The following is a 21,820-nucleotide window of genomic DNA, read 5'->3' as shown; positions in this document are numbered from 1 at the left end:
CCCCTCTGCGAGTAGCCTGAGCCGGGCAAGGGGAACAGGAGCGCCAGCTCATGCTCTAGGGGAGCGGACAGGAGACCAGGTGGGTGCTAACGGCTGGGCTACGAATGGGAAACTGTATCCACAACCAGGGTGGCCAGTCCTGGGTGTGGAAGGGAAGAGGTAGGAAGCCAGCCTTCCATTCATCGACCAGCCAGTGTAGGGACCCGGAACAGAGGCCAGGATGAGGAGGCGGCTAAGGCTGCATGGCATTGTGCTCCTCACCTAACGCACCGCCAGCTCCGCGCAGCCTGGCACCCCCACCACACGGCTGCAGGTGAGGAGCCTGGGTGCCACATTAACACTGGGCAGCACTTCATCGGTGCACAGAGGCCTCAGACAGCCAACATGGGTCAGGAAAGGCTTTAGGAGCCAGAGGCAGTCAGGTCTAGGGGAGAACCCTGGCCCTGCCAATGAAGGCACACCCAGGCGGCGCTGCGGGTCTGGCTCCAGACCACCGCAAGAAAGCGAGTCATCACCTCTTTGGCTGGTGGAGGGTCTTGCCTTCGTTTGTAAACAATTGCAACACCTCGTAGCGCAGTAAAACGGAGCATGCCCATAATTTTAAAAATCATCACTAAAGAGTTCTGAGATATCATACATAAAGGCACATAAACGATACTGTGTTTAGGCTAAAGAACACCCCGTGTAGGCCAGGAGACGGAACTCGGCTAGGACTCCCATGTTTGCCTGTGAAGTAACTGTGACCCAACGGCTCCTGGAGAAACTCATAAGAAGTGTCCCGGGCTCAGGTCCTGAAATGCATCGCCCAATGGGTGTACAAGGCATCCTCTATTCTGTTGAGGACGAAAAGCTCTGTATGTGCCCACGATGGCCTCCACACCTTCCAGCATCCTAGTGGGCACGTACCCCTGTCAAGCGTGCTGGCCCTCCCACCCGGCTCCCCGACAAGCGACATACAATCAAGTCTGAGAGATGATCTGATCCGGAGCTGAAGCCACTGGTGTCTGAGTCCGAGGGGCTGCTGGAGCGGGAGTCCAGGATGGGCCGCGTGTCCAGGCGGGAGCCTCTGACTGAGGGTGCTGAGAACTTGTCCACGTCAGATCCAAGGGGGTCCAGTGGCAGGAAGCTCAAGGGGGGCTTCCCCAGGACATTGCCCAGTGGGTTGTGGAGCATGCTCAGTACTAGGAGGAAAAATAAAGGAAGTCCCGTAACTTCTTAGTTTTCTTCCCAGCCAACAGCCCTCCCTTCTTCTCCCACAGCAACGCAACAGGCACAACCTGAGGCACAACCACTGAAAGCACAAAGAACCACAGTTCACATGCAACGAGCAGACACACATCCAGTACCGACACTGGCCACCCAGGGCCTGTGAGAGGCAGTTACAGGACAGCTTTGTGAAGCCTGGAGGTCCTGCTGTCACAGAAGCAACAAAATTCCAGCTCTTGCCTGACCAATATGGCTCAGAGGTTGAGTGTCGACCTATAAACTAGGTGGTCACGATTCAATTCCGGTCAGGACACATGCCCGGGTTGCAGGTTCGATCCCCAGTAGGGGGCCTGCAGGAGGCAGCCAATTGATGATTCTCTCTCATCATTGATATTTCTGTCTCCCTTTCCCTTCCTCTCTGAAATCAATAAAAATATATTTTAAAAAGACTAACAACAACAAAGCTCCAGCAATCTGACACCTAGGCTTAGGGGTCAGTGCCAGCGTTCGGGGAACTCTGTACCACTGGGGACCCCGGTCATAGCTGCTATTTTTTTAAAATATATTTTTGTTGATTTCAGAGAGGAAGGTTAGAGAGGTAGGGAAAGGGATAGAGAAATAAAAACATCAACGATGAGAGAGAATCAATGATTGGCTGCTACCTGCACACCCCACACCAGGGATCGAGCTCACAGCCTGGGCATGTGCCCTGACCAGGAATGAAATGTGAGCTGGTTGATAGGTCAATGCTCAACCACTGAGCCACGCTGGCTGGGCCACACCTGCTATTAGTGTCTGGGTGCACAAGCCCACACTGCCACAGGAGACCCCTTCAGTGCACACCATGCTCCTCCCTACTGCCTGGCGACCTGCTCACGAGAATCCCACCCCGACACCACGCAGCTGGAGTAGAGGACTCGGGCCACACCCTGAGGCCTAGGACAGCGTGAGCAGGCCTCTTCTCCGAGAGCTCCTGAGCAAGAGGCTAGCACATGCGGGCTCTCTGTGCTGCACCCCGAATGTCAGTCGTTTGGGATGGAAGCAGCATGACATCTGGTCAAGCCCGCTCTGGCTGAGGCACACCCGGGTGCAGCCCTAGGTCCGCCCTCCTCCGTGTGGCCGTGTGCTCTAGGAGGCTCTGCACGTCTCCACCTCGTCATGCATCTTGGGAGGAATGCCAACCCCTTCACGACACTGTCAGGAAAAGTGTTCAGCACACAGGCAATGTTTACGCGTGAAACGTCAAGAGAGTGATGCAGAGCCCAGAGTCCTCAAGGGAAGCCCAGCATAGAGCAGCTGCATGACAACTCCCAGCAACAGCCCAAAGGGCTTGGGCATGGTCAGTATGGGCCACAGCTCTGCATTCACCCAAAGTTTAAAAAAGAGTGTGTTTGGCCCAGCAAGTGTGGCTCAGCTGTTGAGCATTGACCCATGAACCAAGAGGTTGCCAGTTCAATTCCCAGTCAGGGCACATGCCTGGGTTGGGGGCTCGATCCCCAGAAGGGGGTAGGCAAGAGGCAAATGATCGATAATGTTTCTCTATCATTGATGTTTCTATCTCTCTATCCCTCTCCCTTCTCTCTCTAAAAATCAATAAAAACATTTTTAAAAAATAAAAGAGTGTGTTTGAAAGAATCCAAAAGCAACAGGGGTGCCACTGCAGACCGCTTCACTCATGCATCAATCTGTGTTCACTACGGTGTTGGTACATTTGTGCTACCAGGCACAATTCCAACTAACCTGCAATTTTTTTTTCTGCAATGTCCACAAAGAAATCTTGAGGCCTTGTCAAATTCCTGTGTGAAAGCTAGGAATGATCTCTACCACATCCTCCCATCTGATAAGCCTGTCTAAACAGAAAAAGGCAGGACAGGCCCCGCTAGCCACCAATGAACTTTATGCCTGAAGTGCTCACAGTCCATGACCAGTCAGTCACCTGCTCCCTCTGGACCAGGTTCAGTCACACGCCTACCGTTTGCTGCTCACCCAGAACGTGCCAGACACCAGAACCCGACTCCAGGCTGTAACTTCTGGAACGCACCTCCACTAGCAACTTTTTAAAAAATGCCCAGAACTTTACATCTCGTCTTCATGTTCCCGACACCTCTCTTTTGTTCAAATTCCTTTACGACCATCAACTACAGACAAGCTATCTCACCTACCAGAGGTCAGTGCCCTGGGACCTACATCACCGGGTCTGAAGCCTTCTCCAGGGCCTGGCCACTGCGGGAACCTATTAACAATGCATCCCGGGCCCCACTCCGACCTCCTGGATCAGAACCTGCATCTTAACAGGATCCCCAGGAGGTTTGTGTGCACATTAAAGCTGAGAAGCACTGATCTAGAAAAACCCACGGCATGCTACTCCGAAGTTCTCGTCAGTTCCCTTCGCCACACCCAAAAACCTTTCGCACTGAATTCTTCCCCTTGACTCAAGACTGCAGGTTATTTAAATATGGCTCTCACAGCACAATGCCCACTAATGCCTGAGAGAGAAGAGAAACCAATGTGGCTGCGTGGGACATTTCCCCAGGAGTGTGATCTCTGGAAACAGGGTTGGGGAGAGAAGAGAGGGAGACGCAGTCACCCAGGAATAAGTAAAGAATGTAAGAAAGAGTGGCATAAACCGTGATAATGATTTCAGAAAGTGATGGCCAGAACAAGCTGAACTTTGTAAAATACACTCAAGGCAAGCAAAGAAGTTCGTAAGCTCACAGGGAGCAAAAACCAAGGGAGCAACAAAGTCACTAATCATACGAGATGCCAATTAAAACGACAATGAGGTACCATCTCACACCTGTCAGAATGGCTGTCATCAACAAATCAACAAACGACAAGTGCTGGGAGGATGTGGAGAAAAGGGAACACTCGTGCACTGCTGGTGGGAATGCAGACCAGTGCAGCCACTGTGGAGAACAGTATGGAGTTTCCTCAAAAAATTAAAAATGAAACTCCCATTTGACTCAGTGATCCCACTTCTAGGAATATATCCCAAGAAAACAGAAACACCAATCAGAAAGGATATATGCACCCCTATGTTCGTCATAGTGCAATGTACAATAGCTCAGATTTGGCAACAGCCCAAGTGCCCATCCGCAGATGAGTGGATGAAAAAAGCTGTGGCACACCTACACAATGGAATACTACGCGGCAGTACAAAAGGAGGAACTCCCACCATTGGCAACAGCATGGAGCAATCTGGAGAGTATCGTGCTAAGTGAAATAAGTGTTTGAAAGAATCCAAAAGCAACAGGGAAAAGACAAGTATCACATGATCTCACTCATATGTGGAATCTAATGAACAAAATAAATTGATGAATAAAATAGATCCAGAGACACAGAAGCATGTAACAGACTAACAGACTGACAAATTTCAGAGGGAAGGCGAGGGTGTGTGGGGGGGAGGGAGAGGGAGGGAGTGGACGGGGAGAGATTAACCATGGAACTTATACACATACTAGAGGCCTGGTGCACAAATTCGTGCACGGGTGGGGTCCCTTGGGGTGGCCTGCGGGGATCAGGCCCCAGCTTGCACCCCCAGCCTTGCAGCCCCACCTGGCACCCTGCCATGGCCTGGCGCTGCCCCCTCACCTGCTCCACTATCCCATCTGTGGGGCAATCGATCGGGGCCAGGCCCCCCACCCGGCTCCCTCAGCACCTGGGAGACAGGTGGCTGCCCCACCCCCCAACGCCACCGCTCGCCATCTGTGGGGACATTGGGCCCCCACTCACACCTGCCTTGGCCTGGCACTGCCTGCTCACCTGCTCCACCATCCCGCCGTGGTCCTGCTCTTATCAGGGGCCATTGGGGCGGGCAGCACTTACACTACCGACTGCTGCAAGCACCGCGTCACCAACTCCCACCATGTTCCATGCCACCCCCTGGTGGTCAGCACACGTCATAGCGAGCGAACTCCCGGTCGAATGACCACCAGAGGGGACAATTTGCATATTAGGCTTTTATTATATAGGAAGATATGCATAGCCCATGGACACAGACAATAGTGTGGTGAAGGCTGGGGAGGGGCCAGTGCATGGTGGAGGAGGTCAATGGAAAAATACACACACACACACACACACACAAAAGGGACACCTGTAATACTTTCAACAATAAAGATTTTTAAGAAAACACCAACAAACCAAGGGAGCAAAAACCGAAGGAGCTAGGGGCAGACACCTGTACAGAAAAAAGCGCTGTGAAGGACACTGCTGGGCCACCAGACAAAATCGGATACGAACAGCCACTTAATAAGGGTATTGTAGCAATTTTACATTGGCTGCAGTTGACAACTGTTTTATGTTCTTAATGGTTCAGAACTTACACATATAGACACACAGAGAGAGAACGTGCGAGTGATACAGCAGAGGAGGTAAACGTCAGCCCTGGGAGGCTCTGGAGAAAGGGAAACTCCAGTACCCGCTGCGTTCCTTTTGTTTCATATCTGTAACTTCTGTAAATTTGAAATTATTTCCAAACAGAAAGTTTTTTTAAATGACAGGAAGGAAAACTAGTCGATTCCCATCTGACTTTACCTTTTTGGAGGCAACTGATCTAACCAGAGCGTGAGTGAGAGGGACTAGAATCCCCTCTACCTAGAAGAAGAAATACTCTCCTTTTAAAAAACCTCTTAAATGCGTTTGCACAGAAACCTGCAGGCACAGGGGATGAAGTTCTGCCTTCTCGACCAAGCACACCGACAGCAGCCCCAACCCACCACCGGGCAAATGCAGGGAAGGGTGTGTGCTAGGTGTCCCGAGAGGGACTGTCCAGTGCCTTAACGGGGACACACCCTTTCAATCCGGGTGACCCAATTTACGGAAACAATGCTGACTCAGATGCAACTCAGAGTCAGGGGGAAACCTCAGTTTATCCCTACCCAGCCCATCACCCAAACAGACAGAATTACTTGCCACCTCAAATTTGTGACAGTACTTACTTCAAAGAGGACTAGATACTATTTATAGATCCGGGCTGCAGAGTCACCTCCCAGGCCTAATCCTTCCCAGAGTCTGCTGGGATCCCCACCGTCTACGGCCAAGTGCAGCAGGGAGAGCCCCACTGAACACTCTACCCACACAGGGAAACGGGAAAGGGCTTGGGCTGATGGCCCAGAAAGGGGCAATGCCACTTGGCAAACATGTAAGATTGGGGTGCCCAGAATTAGCACCCCTGGTTCCTGTCAGCACTCGGTGGATCAGTTTCCTGCAAATGTGAAACTGGACGGGCCAAGGACACAGTAGCAGTGTGACCGGGAGACACAGGGAAGACAAGAAAACCTATTATCAAGGTGCCCGGAGTTTCTTAGGGAGTTTGGCGTTTCCTTCAACCCACAAAAGAAGCCAAGTTTCGGGAAACCATCACCCATGGTCAAATGCCCCCGAGACCTCACTGTCCCCCTACAGGCCACCACCACACAGGGCCTGGCCAGGTGGGTCTCTGAGGATCTACAGGTCAAAGGAAGGGGAAGCAGCAGAGACTGTGGGTCCCAGGAGGAGCCTTATTTCAAGAGAGGGAATCGCCTTATCCCAGCTCAGCCATGGAACCCTGCCTCCCTGTGAGTGAGCGGCACCGACTTCCAGCCATTGGGAGTCAAGGGTAGAAGAACGCAGCTGGGAACTGCGTGAAGAAGGGACCATCCGACGACGGGGACTCTCATTAAGCCACGTCTACATTGCAGGCCAGTGACCACCTCGAACTCCACTCTCCAGCACAGGGCACAGAGCTGCGTCACGGCCAGATGCCAAATGTGAACCTAGATGGCTTAAGGGGGTGGGGGCTGTGGGAGAGAAGTCCCTCCGTCCCCCTCTGCGCGGCTCCTGTCCCTGGTGGCCAAGGGCACAGCGGATCCACATCTCCCGAAAGTGACTCAGGGGAACAGCGTGCTCTTCCTGGGGCAGGCACCCATCCCCACGCACATGCTGGCAGGAAGCTGCGCCAGCCACAGACGGGGAGTCACGGGAGGCGAGGGCCTGGCAGAAGGTCCCAGCTCATTAATGCTACCTCAGAGGGTACAGGAGACCACATCAGCAGTAATATTTTTAGACTGATTGTTAACTTTCTCCACTTTCACCCTTCTATGCCAGCTCCTGTGGGTTTCACCGCTGAGTCACTGCTGGAATTTTCTGAAGCCTTGCCCAAGAGGACAAAGGCACCCGAGCCGGGTGGCAGCGAGAGCCTCGCACTGGACGGAGGCCTGCGTGGAAGACACTGTCTGAGCGAGAGCTCAGTTTGGGAGACGAGGCCCAGACACACAGTCAGGTGCCATTACATAACGGGAAGTCACGGGAGAGACGCGGGCGGGAGCTAGTATCCTGCCCTGAGATAGAAGGCTGCATACCTGGAACCCTCCCTCCTTCTCCCAACCTTTGGTTCTAGGCTGTTTGTCCAACATCACCCTGAAGGCACAGGTAGGAAGGGGAGGGCAGCACTCAGTCCAGACCCCAGTCTTCAACTCTTCACCCACCCAACTCTGGGCAAGCTCCGAGTCTACCTCCCGTCACTGGCTCTGGGTCCCAGGTCCAGATGCCGACATTGCCTTCCCCGACCTCGATCCCTGGAGTAGTCTCATTGACTGTCCTTGCAGCCGCCCACCTCACCTAGGAGGGACCCACTGTCACACGGCTTCCCAGAAACCCTTCCCCTCCCCACAGACCACCTGTCCATCCAGCTGATCAACACACACATAGGAGGCAGAAGATGGGAGAGACCTTGTAGTGCAAAAATGCAGTGTCAGGCCTGCTACTCATCACTCAGTAAATACTTATCACAGAGCCATGACCAGGCACCGTGCTACATGCTGGGAATACAGTGGTGGAGGGCTGAATGGCCCGGGCAGACTGCAGGAGACCTTGGACCCGGATGTCCATGCCACACACAGGAGGAACCCAGCCCCATTCTGGACGCTGCCTGAGAGGCTGTTTGGAAGTACAGCAGCAGCAGAAGCGAAACGCAGAGGCCGCCCCTCCCAGCCCAGGCCATCAGCCTTGCACACCCGTGGGGAGCAGCACAGCAGAGCACCCTGGTCAGCAGCTGGGCAGAGACCAGAGCGTGCACAGGCCCGCCCCCCAGGGACCTCCACAGGGAGGGGAAGAACCAGGACAGGCCCCTGGCACTGCTACCTGGGCACCTGGTCTGCCAGGCTGCTGCACAGGCATCACTACGAGCCCTTGTTTCCCAGGTAGATGCTCAGTCACCCCACTGTCTGTCGAGTTGTGCCACATGTGGGAGTCACCTGGGGAAGGCAGGAAGAGAGCCATCGGGTAGCACAGTGGATGAGCTGAGCCCTGCCTGTCGCCTGCCCTGGCCTCCAGGGACTTCAGCAAGGCCACACCTTGCCTCTGGCTCAGGAGCCCCCGCACTGTCCACGGAGATACCCTAACCTGAGTGCTCTTGTCCAGCATGCGAGGGTTCTGCACGTGGGAACGCAGGTGCAGCCGAGCAGAAGAGGTTTGTAACCACAGCCTGGGCTGAATTCTGGCAGCTGTCGCCTTTAGCCCTTGGCAACGTCTGTGGGCCTACGTCCTCGTCTTTCCGACAGGAACGGTATCAGTACCCATATCCCAGGGCCCTGAGGACTAAAGTCAGGTGATGCACTCAGTGCAGGAAGCAGTCGATAATGCTGGCTGGTCATTAGCCACTGTACCCGCATCCCGGGACACCGAGTGTGGCTTTCACAGGGCAGCACCGTCTAGAAGGAAGGGACCCCTCCAAAGCACCCCGTGCCAAACAACAGTGGCCTTGAAGGCACGAATCTCAAAAGCAGACTCCACCCCAGGGTCTTCCTGCGGGCCTGCGAGGCCAGTGACACCCACGCGGCAGAAGGCCCCACCCTAGAGAAAGGCCCAGGTCCTGTCTCAGGCTAAGACCCACTGAAAGGTGTCCCAGTGCAAAACCCCCACCGCAGCAACCACCAAGCTGCAGGTGGCACACTGTCTCATCTGTCTTCCTTTAACTGTCACGGGGATTTTTATGGACAACCATTTTATTCACTGAGGTTACCTCCAGTGCCTAACACAGTGCCTGGCACACAGCAAGTGCTCCATGTTGGTTAAATGAACTTAGCCAAGATTTCCCAGTCGAGAGTCCTGCTACCTCCAACCCTGCTGCCCTCACATGTGAAGCTACAGCTGCCTGGGGCCACATGCCACCCCGTAGAGCCCGAGGAGGAAGTCTACGCAGAGAGAGCAGGGTACCAGAGAGAGCAGTGGTCTGCGAGGACGACTCCAGACTGTCCAGAGCCCCCCGAAAGAGAGGAGCTGCTGGTCTTCAGGCGGAGGCGTGTGCGCACTGGAGTGGGCTGCGTGTTCCTGCACTGCTGGCAAGGGCACCGCTGCAGCTGGCGGTGGGAGGGCCGCATCCCACGGCAGGAGGCAGCACCCTCCTGTGGGCTTCCCAGGAGGCCGGGAACACAGGAAGAGACGACATGGCCATCCCCACAGCTTCACAACGCAAGGACAACACGGGGACCAGGGACGGGTGTGTCTCCACCGTCAGGGAGAAAGGCATGGGCATGCAAACCCTGCCCATAGCCAGACCGCAGCCCTGAACCCCTCTCCCCCGTCCCTGTGAATGCAAGGGCCACACTGCAGTCCCTCCCTGATCCACAAAATCATGTATGTTTATCACTGAAGTGTGTGTGGTGGAAGAAGTAAACCCATCCCCACTTCCGAGGCAGCGGCAGCAAAGGCTGCTGGGGGTGGGAAAGCTGGGAGTGAAGGCTGGACCCAGCTATTCTTTATTAAAGAATAGTTGACACACACTATTATGTCAGCTTCAGGTGTACAACGTAGTGATTCGACATTCACATACCTTAAGACATATGCCTTCTATACCTTGGTAAGTCTAGTAGCCATCTGTCTCCATGCAGTTATTACAATAATATTGACTATCTTCCCCGAGCTGCACATTACATCCCTGTGACTTATTCATTTTATAACTGGAGGTTTGTACCTCTTATTCCCCTTCACCTTTTTCACCCATGTCCCAGCCCCCACCCCTGCAACCTTCAGTGTGTTCTCTGTATCTCCGAGTCGGTTTCTGTTTTGTGTTTTAGAATCCACATACATATAAGAGGGATCATACAGTATATTTGTCTTTCTCTGTCTGACTTATTTCACTGAGCATAATTCTCTCTGAGTCCATCCATGTGGTTGCAAATGGCAGGATTTCACTCTTTTTTTATATTGCTGAGTAATAACCCAAGCTATTTTTTACAGCCCAATTTCACAGTCACTTTCAGGCCGAGCTCTCCCAGGCCCACGATGGCCCTCCTGCACGTCTATGTGCTGTGATTACATTTCAGGAGGACCCTTGTAGTGGAGACAAACCGGAGCTAAGGAAGGGCCACACCCCAACCTGACTCAGTGAAAGACAGAGACCTGGTCAGACGCCGACCACCACAGACAGGTGGCCACTTCCTGGGAGCTCTTCTATCTTTTGCTCAGATACCGGGGGGCAGAGCACAAGGTCAGCTTGTGGGCCACCCAGGTTGGCTTCAGAGTACCACACAAAAGCAGCTACCCTGGCCTCCAAGCCAAGATCTACAAGCACAGAACCAGTGACACCACACTTCCTTGCCCAGGGTAAGAGGGCCTTCACCAGCCTTTCGGGAAAGCCCGAGCCAGCTGAAGGCCAGTACTTCAAGAAATTCTACCTTGACCCAGAGGTAGCCACTTGAGGCAAAGCTCTTCCCCACCCACACCAAATTAAAAACAAAAAAACAAAAAACCCAACCCCCAACCCAATGGGCTTTTACTGAAGTAAGTGAGCATTATAATGTCAGCAGATGCAACAGTACCAAGCCCTGCAAAGTATACTAAGAAAAGAGCTGCACCAAATAGGGCGGAGGCCGGAGAATCAACAAGACAGTACCTGGCTGCCATGGCGGCCAGTGTCGGGGCGGGGAGGTGGGAGGCTGGCAGCCCAGTGACTCCCTGGGCACCAACAACAAATGGCTGCCCCCCCCACCCTTGTAAAGTAGCTGCTGCCAGTATTCTTGTTATTGAGGCATAATTCACATAAAGCCAAATACGTAGATTTTAAGTATACCTACAGCATTTCTTAAGTTCACATTTCTTCCTGAATACTCCAAGACTTGCATCTGGCCAGCCCTCCCCCTTGTACCACCAGAGGGAAATAAATGGGCAACGGGAAGGTCTGAGCAGAAGCTGTTCCAAGGGTGGCCAAGAAGCCCCTTCTTTCTGTCCCCAGTGACTCCCTACAAGTGACAGGGGGTCCCAAAGGGGCGTGGCCCTTCCTTCATCCACTTGGTTCCCCTTCACACAAAGAGCCTCCACAGCTGAGTTACTCCACCCTGCTTACCCTGCCTACCCCCTTCCGGGATCAGTGCTCTTAACCTATGCAAAGCCAACTCCAATAACCGGGGATCACCCAGCTTCGCTTGCCAGCTTGCCGTCTCAGGGGACCACCCACCCTGCAGAGAGCTCCCTGGCCCTCAAAGGCACCGAGAAACAGAACCCAGACCTCCAGTAATCAGCCCTGAAGTCCCCTCCCCCGCCCAAAAATGTTTTGCTTCATCATCTCTACGACAGGCCTGGGCACCAGGGGGTTTGTCTGGGTCTTCTCTGCATGAGGCTGACGCCTTGGGGACCTTTCTCAGGGCCACCCAGGTGCAGACTAACAACTCCAGGGAGTCTGTCAGGGTAAGTGAGGAGCTGTGCCTGCCTTTACGAGCAACCATCTGTCCTGCACACTCACAGCCAGCATTTCCATCTCTTGCAAAACAGCTCCATGTTGTGCGTGTGTGGTGGGGGATGCAGAGGGGAACGAACAACTGTTGCTGCGGGCATCTCCGCTCGCCACCCGTGCACCCCCTCCCCCGGCCGACTCATTCCTGGCACTCACCGGAGTGTGTGCTGCTCTGGGCTGAGGAATCTGCGTCCTGGGTGCTCCAGGGTCGGTCCCAGCCTGTGAGACTGAGGGACTGCAGGCCAAGGCACAAGTCATTTGCATCTGGGAGGCCCCGGGGAGAATCTTGCGCAGAGGTGGGGAAAAGCATCCTGCTTGTGACTGCGTCTTCAGAGTCCGGGAAGTCTGCTTCGGACAGGAGGACAGCAAAACCCCAGAGTTAAGGGCTGTTTGCCCCAGGATTATCGGCAATAAATATCAATAATAATAGTTTCCCCAAGCTTAAGGACCAGACATCCACGCAGGCTGGATGCTGCAGCTGCTGCCTCTGCACTTTTGGGGGCGTTAGAGCAAGAGCAGTGGCCATACAGCCCCCTCCCCACACACACACCCCTATCCCGTCTGCATTACAGGCTGGGCCAGCATGTGACCAGGCTGCTGATGCTTCCCGCTGCCAGTGACATCAGCCGGCTGAGCGTGCAATAGAGAACGGCACCATCCCTCACAGAACGGGGAGGAGCAGGAGGGGACGGCAGGGAGGAGACTTGCCTCCCAGGGAAAAGACAGCACAACAGCTACTTGGAACCGCCGGGTGTGGTGCGGTGCCGGTAAGTCAGGGTCTCCAGCAATGGTGGCCAGTGGCCCTCGGGCAAGACTGAGGTCCTCACTGCCGAAGCTGCCTGCGACTGCTGGCTTGTGTAGCGCTGCCCTCCTGCCCCTCCCGTTTCTTCCCTCTGCTCTCCACCCCCAAACCCAAAAACACTCTAGTCCTGGACTCCCTCCAGCTGCTTGCTCAAGCCCTGGTTTTGCAGCCGAATGCAAAGCTCCGAGATCCTGCTGGCAAAAATCTATGTGCTGCAAGTGGCCCCGGACAGCACCCTGACACAGCAGGGCTGCCACTGAGGAAGGGGAACCTTCAGAGAAACACTGCACACGTGCACCCAGCACCACCACCTGGTGCTCCCGGCGTGTCTACAGCAGCCGATCACAGAGAAGGGGGTCAGTGTGGGCAGCGGGAGGGGGAGTCACTGGGCTGCTGGAGGTATGGCCCACAGCCCACATGCCACGGCCAGTAAGATCTGCCCTGACTGGAATAATCCGGTCCCGGGTCCCCTCCCCCCAAAAGGGTGGGCACTGTCATGAGCACGTATTATCAGGTCCAGTGCCTCCCTCACTCCCCTAACCGTAGGCCTAGGCAGACCGAACACTCCCCAGTGTCTGACACGCCAGAACACGAGAAAAAACAGGCTCAGAAGTGGTCTAACACCCACAATGCCCGGTTCAGCACCTCGCATCACCCGCTCTGCCCTTCCAGGAGCCTCAGAGCCGTCTGCCAGCTGTGAGCATCACTGAGGCCGCCAGCTGCCTGCGTCCCCTCTCATCAGGGTGCCGCTAGGACCAAGGCCCTACTCCCGTGACCACTAAGCTCCAGCAACAAAGGCCGGCTCTGCCCAGAGCTTCTGGAACCTCCGCCACCTCGTCCTCGCCAACGTCCTCTCTGCATCAGTCTTTTTCCAACGTGACCCTCAGAAAGGAGGGAGACAGGCAGGCTGCACACCCCCAGCCCAGGCTGGGAGCACCCACCCTGCTGTGCCCCCACGTGGCAGAAGTAACCAGACGTGGGAAGCAGGCCAACCTGGGACCGCTCACCTGCCTGCCTGTGACAGGGTCTGAGGTGGGCAGAGAGGCACAATGCTGTCAGCCACAGGAATGCTGGCCAGCGTGTGTCCACAGGCACCAGCCTCAGCCTGCAGGGGAATGGCCCATCTGTGTGAGGGACTCCTCCCTTGGAGGATTTCTTACAGCTCTGCTGCTGTGTCATCCATCCCTATTCCTGCCTGGCTCCTTGTCGATGCCTGTCAAGGCCTTGGTCCAGCACTGCACAGGCTGGTGCTGCCCCCACCCAACCTGCTCTGCTCTGCTCTCCATGGCCACTCTTCCCCCGAGCTAAGGATACACTTTTTAAAACCATCCATGTGTGTTAATTACAAGACATAATGCTTTCTTTAAAAACATCCACATTTAAGTACCCATTCCTCCCTAACCCAGCTATCTGTGTAGTCCCTCCCTTCCACCCCAATGTGAAGGCATCTATGTCCAGAAGCCACTGGTCCCCGCTCCCCCTAAAACCAGGGCATCTGTGCATATGGTGACCCGGACCCCAAGTAGGGAGTCTAATCACTGACTATTCTCTTGCTGCCCAAAGTCTAGGTGGTGGAGCAGCAGTTCCGGGGTCACCGGGAGCCTGTTGTAAATACAGAACCTCAGGCCCCACCTGAGACCGATGGAATTTATCCGCATTCCAACAGATTCCCATGTGGAATGTGTGCACACGAAGTCTGAGCATTACTGACCTACACAGCCCACACCAGCTTCCCACCCAACTGGAGGCCCCAGGCCGCAGGGCAGGCGTGCTGAAGGATGCTGGGAACAAATGGCTGCCTCACGCACCCAGGAGCTTGTGGGTCTAGGTTCACACCCCTCTGCCTTCACTGCGCACCCCACCGCAGACGCCAGCTTTATCGCGTCCTTCTCCCTCACGCCGTTTCTTCCACACAAAGGACGCCCCTTCACTACGTCCTAAAATCCAGAGGCCTGGGGAAAGGCACTCGCTTTCTCAGGCTGACAGACCTTGCTGTGCTCCCAGGTCTGCGCTGTGTGAGCTCAGTCAAGTCACTTAGCCTCTCTGAGCATCTTCTTATCTGCAAAGCAGCAACAGCAGCCACCTGTCAGGCATTTTGTGAAAACTGCACACAGCACTCGGTACAGAGGCTGGCACTAACATTTGTATCAGTATCTTACTTTCAGTAGGGTGACCATATAATTTACCACCCAAACCAAAACACTTTTGAGAGAAGAGGGGCAAACATTAATACTCATGGCAGGACAACAGATTACACCGACGGGCCTGGATGAAAAGCAGGCTTGATCGCTCTGCAGCCATTTGTGGCCCGAAATATTTTACTCAAAAACCTCCTTCTAATGCCTTTCTGATCCTGTCTTTCCAAACTTACCTGTTCTGCTCCACTGGGACCTAGTGTGAGGAGTAAACTGTCAGCACAGGCTAACAGGCAGTGTGGTCAAAGGTCTGAAAGCAAAAGGCTGATTTTACTGAGCAGAAGCCCGGCTTTGCCTCTTAAACTCATATCTGATGCTGGGCAGGAACGCGGCCCTTTTTCCTGGAGAATATTCTTTATCATCTTCTGCCGTGTACCAACTAGACACGCAAAGCTATCTTCAATGACCAGCACAAGACGGAATGGTGATTCTCAGTCTAAGGCAGCGGTTCTCAACCGGTCGTGACCCCTTTGGGGGTCGAACGACCCTTTCACAGGGGTCGCCTAAGACCATCGGAAAACACATACATCATTACATATTGTTTACAGTAGCAAAATGACAGTTATGAAGTAGCAACGAAAACAATTTTGTGGTTGGGGATCACCACAACATGAGGAACTGTATTAAAGGGTCGCGGCATTAGGAAGGTTGAGAACCACTGGTCTAAGGCAATCTACCTGAACAATGTCTCAGGTCGAATGCTGTCTCCTGTAAGGCTCTTTTATCAATACCTGCATGGAGTCTGTGATTTAAGTTCCTTAATTTGGTGAGCTGCGGGCTCTGGCTCCAGGGCTCAGAGTGGCGTTGCCTCCACCCTGACCTTCATAAGACCCTGTCTGTCCTCTGATGACCCCTGCTGCTAGCAAACTCAGCACACATTTGCTCAGGGTCCCCTGCAACCATCATTCTTGAGCATCTGACAAATAGGGGAAGTTAGACAAAAGAACAGGGCCTTTAGGCCCCACCTGTGAAACCATGAGGGCAGACTCCATTGTAAAAGGCAGGTGGTAACTGCAAGAAGTCAGGAGGACCCGGGAGAACTGAGGAGATGTGTCATGAGCTGGTCGTAGGGAACAAGAGATCCAGTTTTGAGGAGGTAACAGAGGAGACGGTGAGCCAGATGTGTCTGGGCCAGCCAAGCCGGGAAGAGACTGATGCCCGGGCAGGCAGCGAGGAAGCTCTGTAAACTCTTGGACAGGAAATAATGTGGTAGAGGCCCTCTGTGAAGCAGAGATCAGGGCAGGGAGGCCAAGGATGAGAGGAAGAGGAGCAGGCACATCTGGGAGAGGTGGGGAGCTGCCCCTTATACCATGGTTATAACTCGGTGGAAGTTCTGTGTGTTGATAGACAATGTTGATAAAAGACAGAAAAATGCAGCTACTGTGTGAGAGTAGCAGGCTCTAATAGATTTATTTTCCTTTAGTTACTGCACAAACATCACCATACAAAATAAAATCTGTCCTCTGCTTTTTTACCTTTTTATATTTTAGTTTTGTTTTTTTTTTACCTTTTTATATTTTATTTTGTTTTGTTTTTTACCTTTTTATATTTTAAACACACGCACTGTTGTCGTTCGTACAGCAAACACACTTGAGCTCTTTTACAAAATCTTAACCTCACCCCAAATTCCAGTCCCTGGGAACAGCAGAGATAGGACGCATGGGTCATGCGTCCCCATGAGATTTGTTCAAATGACTGACTTTACAATCAGCTCCGACTATTAAAGTTTTAACAAGTCCATAAAGTAGCATTTCTAAGACTATTTCTAAAAAGACTGTTTAAAAGACTCTCCCTTCCCCACCCCCGCCAAAATAAAGAAAACCCAAACGATGATTTTGAAAATCCATTTGGCACCTCAAAGAGCAAACACACAGGAAGCCAGACACCAGTCCCGGCCTTCCAGCTGCTGAGTGCACTGTGGCCCTTAATGCCAGGGATGTTTCTCAAACTGTAATGGGCATTCGGATGACATGGGAATCTCTTTAAAACACTGATCCTCATTCAGTGGATCTAGGTCAGGCCCCAGATTTTGCATTTCTAACAAACGCCCGAGTGATGTCGACGCTATTGGTCTGCTGACCACACTTCGAGCAGCAGAAGTTTGAAATAGTTTTTCTATCCCAGGTTCTCTCTTCCAGGTGATTCATCCCATTCTCACCCAACCTCTTTCTTCACCGTGTTCATTCTCCTAAACAAGGCCCTTTCCAGGGTTCCCTGTGGCCCCTCCGATGAAAGCCCTGGCTCACCTGTCAACTGTCTCTTACACGACTCACCAAAAGGAAAGGCTCAGCTCTCCAGAGCTCACATCCTAGAACAGTGGTTCTCAACCTTCTGGCCCTTACACAGTTCCTCATGTTGTGACCCAACCATAAAATTATTTTCGTTGTTACTTCATAACTATAATGTTGCTACTGTTATGAATCGTAATGTAAATATCTGATATGCAGATGGTCTTAGGCGACCCCTGTGAAAGGGTCGTTTGACCGCCGAAGGGGTCGCGAACCACAGGTTGAGAACCGCTGTCCTAGAACAACCTCTTGTTTGTCTTTGTGCTCATACGTGCAATAGGGATTCAGAGGAGCAAAAAGGCTAGGATCCTCAAGGCTGCCTTACCATTTTAACTGTACCTTCAAAATCACATTACAGGTTAAGGTATAAGAGAAAACATTAAGTTACCTTTGTACTTGCCACCATAAAAACATGATCGTTGGGTTATTTTAGTCGTGACTAGTTTCAATAATCTCCAAATGAGTACTGTAAATTATTTCAAAGTGATTTCTATAATATTTCTTACAATAAATATTACAAATGTTCAGGTTTGACAATGTCATATTCCATGTGCATATATTGGAAGATTCAATACTGTTAAAAAGCAAATTCCCACCAAATTGATCTACACAGTCAATGCAACCCTAGGAAGATACCCATCTTCAAGCATGTCAGTGGGGAAAGACTTTAACAGATGGTATAGAACAGCCTATGGGAGAAAAATAAACCTTGACTCCCTACCTCACACCATATATAAACATTACTTTCACATGGATCAGAGAGACCTGTAAGTGAAAGTTAAAACTAAAGCTTCTCCACAAAAACAGAGTATCTTTGTGACTTGGGTGTGGGCGTGCAGATTTCCTGAAGAGGACTCAGCAAGCAGCAATCACTAAGGAAGAACTCCGATAAAATTAAAAACTTATCAAAATTATAAACTTCTGCTCATCAAGATGCCATTAAGATAATGAGGCAAGCTACCAAATGGGAGGAGGTACCTGTGATCATATCTGACAAATGGCTAATTTCCACAGTACATAGGAAGTCTTAGCAAAAGTAAGAGAAAAAAACAATTTTAAAAGGGCACAACTGCCTTGGCTGGTTTGGCTCGGTGGATAGAGCGTCAACCTGTGGACTGAAGGGTCCCAGGTTCAATTCTGGTCAAGGGCATGTACCTTGGTTGCAGGCTCAATCCCCAGTAGGGGGTGTGCAGGAGGCAGCCAATCAAAGATTCTCTCTCATCATTGATGTTTCTATCCCTCTCTCCCTGTCCTTTCCACTCTGAAACCAATAAAAATATATTTAAAAAAATAAAAAAATAAAAGGGCACAACATCTTGAAAAGGCATTTCACCAAGATGTATAAATAGCCAATAAGCCCTTGAAAAAGTGCTCAGCATCATTAGTCATCAAAGAAATGCAAATTAAGCCACAATGAGAACCGCCACACATTCATCAGATGACCAGTCCCCACCTCCCTTTAGAAACACGGCTGGGTGCTGTGAATGAGAACTTCACACCGACGTTAGGGAAAATGAAGTCACTTTTTTTTCCCCTGACAAACAGCAAGCCTGATGGAACTAATTGGTTGGACAATAAGAACTAACTTCATTTAATTAGATTGTATGGTTGACATTACCACAAGTTAAAAATCTATAGACCCAGGGTTTTGACACAACAAATGTAGAGCAAGTAATGGGATAAAGAGCACTTTTAAGATATTGTATTAGCAAAGGTGTGTGTTTAAGTTAACAGTACTTCAACTTTCTCAATTCTTCAGGTAAACTGAGCTCAACGAGGTCTCAAAGTGAAAGAGTAACAGACATAGTTAGAAGTCATCTGAAATTTTCACAAAGCATTCCTGGTATACTTCCAAAAAACTGAGAAATTCATGACAGCTGACTTAGGTAACAAATCTTTTCACAAATTGGATGTTTTCTAGTTCCTTCTTCTCAACAAATATGAGAAAGTGGAACTGTAAGCATGTAAATGACTGATTTTTTCTTTTGCACAAAACTCAGAGTTTAACCAATTGAGCGATACTGTTCTAGCAATGCCTGATGGTCCCGTGTGCTTATTTATGTGAACAAGTTTACTCAGAGCCCAGATCTATAAACAAATAATAGGAATATATCTGGTGCTTAAAAGTCTGAGTCATTCCAGCAATAAGTGAGTCATCTAATATTACATGAGTTTTTAAAATGCTTCATTTATCTCATTATGAAGATTTCCAATAAAGAATGATTAAAGAATAGAATTGTATCAAAATCTGTCACATTTAGATTGTTTTAATCAATTGTCCTAGCAATCACCAGCCACAACAATCCAGAACATGTACAGCTTCTAGTCACAGGAAATCATTTAAAATTTCAGATTTAGCCCTAGCTGGTTTGGCTCAGTGAATAGAGCGTTGGCCTGTGGACTGAAGGGTCCTGGGTTTGATTCCCAGTCAGGGCACATGCCTGGGTTGCAGGCTCGAACCCCAGTAGGGGGTGTGTAGGAGGCAGCCAATGAACGATTATCTCTCATCATTGATGTTTCTCTCTCTCCCCCTTTCTCTCTCTGAAATCAATAAAAAATATATTAAAAATTTTTTCAGATATATGTGCTATTTTTGTTGCAGAAAAGAACAACATGATCAACAGAGACTCCATAAAATATTACATTAGGATAAAATTCTGTGGGATAAGCAGCCTGGAAATATGAGTAAAACGAAGACAAGGAATAATGAGAAAATTCCCACTGTTAAAAAACTAGTTCACACATTTTAAAATAGATGATAGGTACCAATCTCTACAATTTCTGATTCCACTGGATACATTTTCACTTACGATGAAAATTCGATTATCAGGTTAAATGTGCCAGAGTACTTTATATATTTTTAAAGTATAATGGTAAAATATACATAACAAAATTTTACCATTTTTCAGTGTACAATTCAGAGCCATTAAGTACATGCACATTTTGTGCACCTGTCACCACTATCCAGTACCAGAACTTTTTCATCTCAGGTTGAAGCTCTGTGCCCATGAAACATGAACTTTCCACTAGCCTCCAATAATCACTTTCTGTCTCTATAAATTCAATTATTCCAGGTACCTCATAGAAGTGAAATCATACAATATTTGTCCTCTGTGACTGGTTTATTTCATTTAGTATCATTAATGTCTTCAAGGTTCATCCAAGTTGTGGTTCAAAATATCCTTGCCTTTTGAGGCTGAATAATATTCTACTATATGGATGGACCACATTTTGTTTATCCATCTGTCCACCTTTTGGCTATTATGAATAGCACGGTTATGAACATCAGTGTACAAATGTGTCTTCACATCCTTGCACTCAATTCTTTTCATATAAACCTAGAAGTGGAATTGCTGGATCATAATACTAATTCTATGTTTAATCTTTTTTTTTAGGAACACCATGCTGTTTACCACGTGGCTGCACCACTTACATTACACAAAGCCCAAGTATTCCAATTTCTCCACACCCTCGCTAACATTTACTATATTGGTGGGTTTTTTTGGGTCAATGACCATCCCAAAGGGTATGAATTGGTATCTCACTGTGGGGTACATCGTTTTTATAAAAACAAGATGCATACAAACGTTTGAAGATGCTGCTGCCTACTTCATGAATCCCCAAGATCATGCTTTTAAAAATCTCCTCCACACCAGGTTTTTGGTGAAATGTTTCTTCCTATGCCATCCAAGTGGACTTAAAGGCAAATGCCATTTTCTTGCAGGGCTCTGCCCATGATCACTGCAAAGGTCCGTAGATCTGACCCAACCCGGGCCCATAATAACCCATGGCTATGACTACAGAGACCCGTCCAGCTATGTGCACAATGCAAGCCAAGCTAATTGGGAGCCGTTCCTTGAGATTTTCCCAATTTTATCTAGTGGAGAAAGATCCATTTCCTGGCTTCATGGCACCAGAGGATGTGAGCATAGCCCCTTTCTCAGATAATAGGAAACTGTGTAAAAGACAAACAGGAAACTCACTCTGAGAGAGAGGCAGCAAAGAGGCAGAGTCTTGACAAAATTGGAGGCTACCGGATTCGGCTCGTGGATTTAATTTTTCAGAGATTTCTTTCCTACCCTGTGACCTATATACCAAAAGCCTTCCGACACATCCCACATTTTGCTAAAGTTAGCTCTAATTAGGTGTTTGTTCATTTGCAAGTAAGAGTGTTGTGTGTAATTCAGGTCCTTGGTCTCCTGCCTCTCTTCTGCTCTGCGGCACTTGCTCAGCCCAGGTCTACACTCTCACCATCCCAATTCAGACTTAAAAAAATAATCTAATCTAATAAAAGACAAACATGCAAATTGACCATACCTTCGCTATGCCTTAAGCCACGCCCACCAGCCAATCAGAGCGACTATATGCAAATTAACCCAACCAAGATGGTGGCTGGCAGCCACGGAGATGGAGCAAGCAGGAGGCTTGGTTGCTCCAGTGATGAAGGAAGCCAAGCTTCCCGCCCGTTGCAGCTGGCTCTGAGCTCCACTGAAGGCAACAAAGTTTCAATTATAGAAGGTAAATAAATCCCAGAATAAAAAAGAAAAAGAAAAAAAGGAGAGGCTGGGAGCTTCCGTTGCCAGGGGGCTTGGCTAGCCTGAAAACGGCCCTCAGCCCCTCA

The 21,820-nt window shown here is 50.5% G+C and overlaps 1 protein-coding gene across 5 annotated transcripts in view; it reads right to left on the bottom strand.

The window, feature by feature from the left end:
• CPEB1 (cytoplasmic polyadenylation element binding protein 1) overlaps positions 1–21,820 on the bottom strand; it is a 55,705-nt gene that overhangs the window by 12,964 nt on the left and 20,921 nt on the right. For 2 of the 5 annotated variants that reach the window (XM_014549604.1, XM_014549605.1), the window contains exons 2-3: positions 12,071–12,259; positions 958–1,181 (exon numbers count right to left, since the gene is read on the bottom strand). In XM_014549604.1, coding sequence (XP_014405090.1) covers positions 958–1,181; positions 12,071–12,224 — 378 coding nt within the window. In that variant the 5' untranslated portion in view covers positions 12,225–12,259. Of the gene's footprint in view, positions 1–957; positions 1,182–12,070; positions 12,263–12,484; positions 12,565–12,622; positions 12,789–21,820 lie in introns of those variants that run through there. The other 3 variants (XM_005878467.2, XM_005878462.2, XM_005878463.1) reach the window with 3 other exon arrangements.

Source organism: Myotis brandtii, unplaced genomic scaffold, assembly GCF_000412655.1.
Source record: "Myotis brandtii unplaced genomic scaffold, ASM41265v1 scaffold561, whole genome shotgun sequence".
Classification (NCBI taxonomy): domain Eukaryota; kingdom Metazoa; phylum Chordata; class Mammalia; order Chiroptera; family Vespertilionidae; genus Myotis; species Myotis brandtii.
Note: the sequence above shows the minus strand (reverse complement) of the source record. Positions and strands in the feature narration are given on the sequence as shown.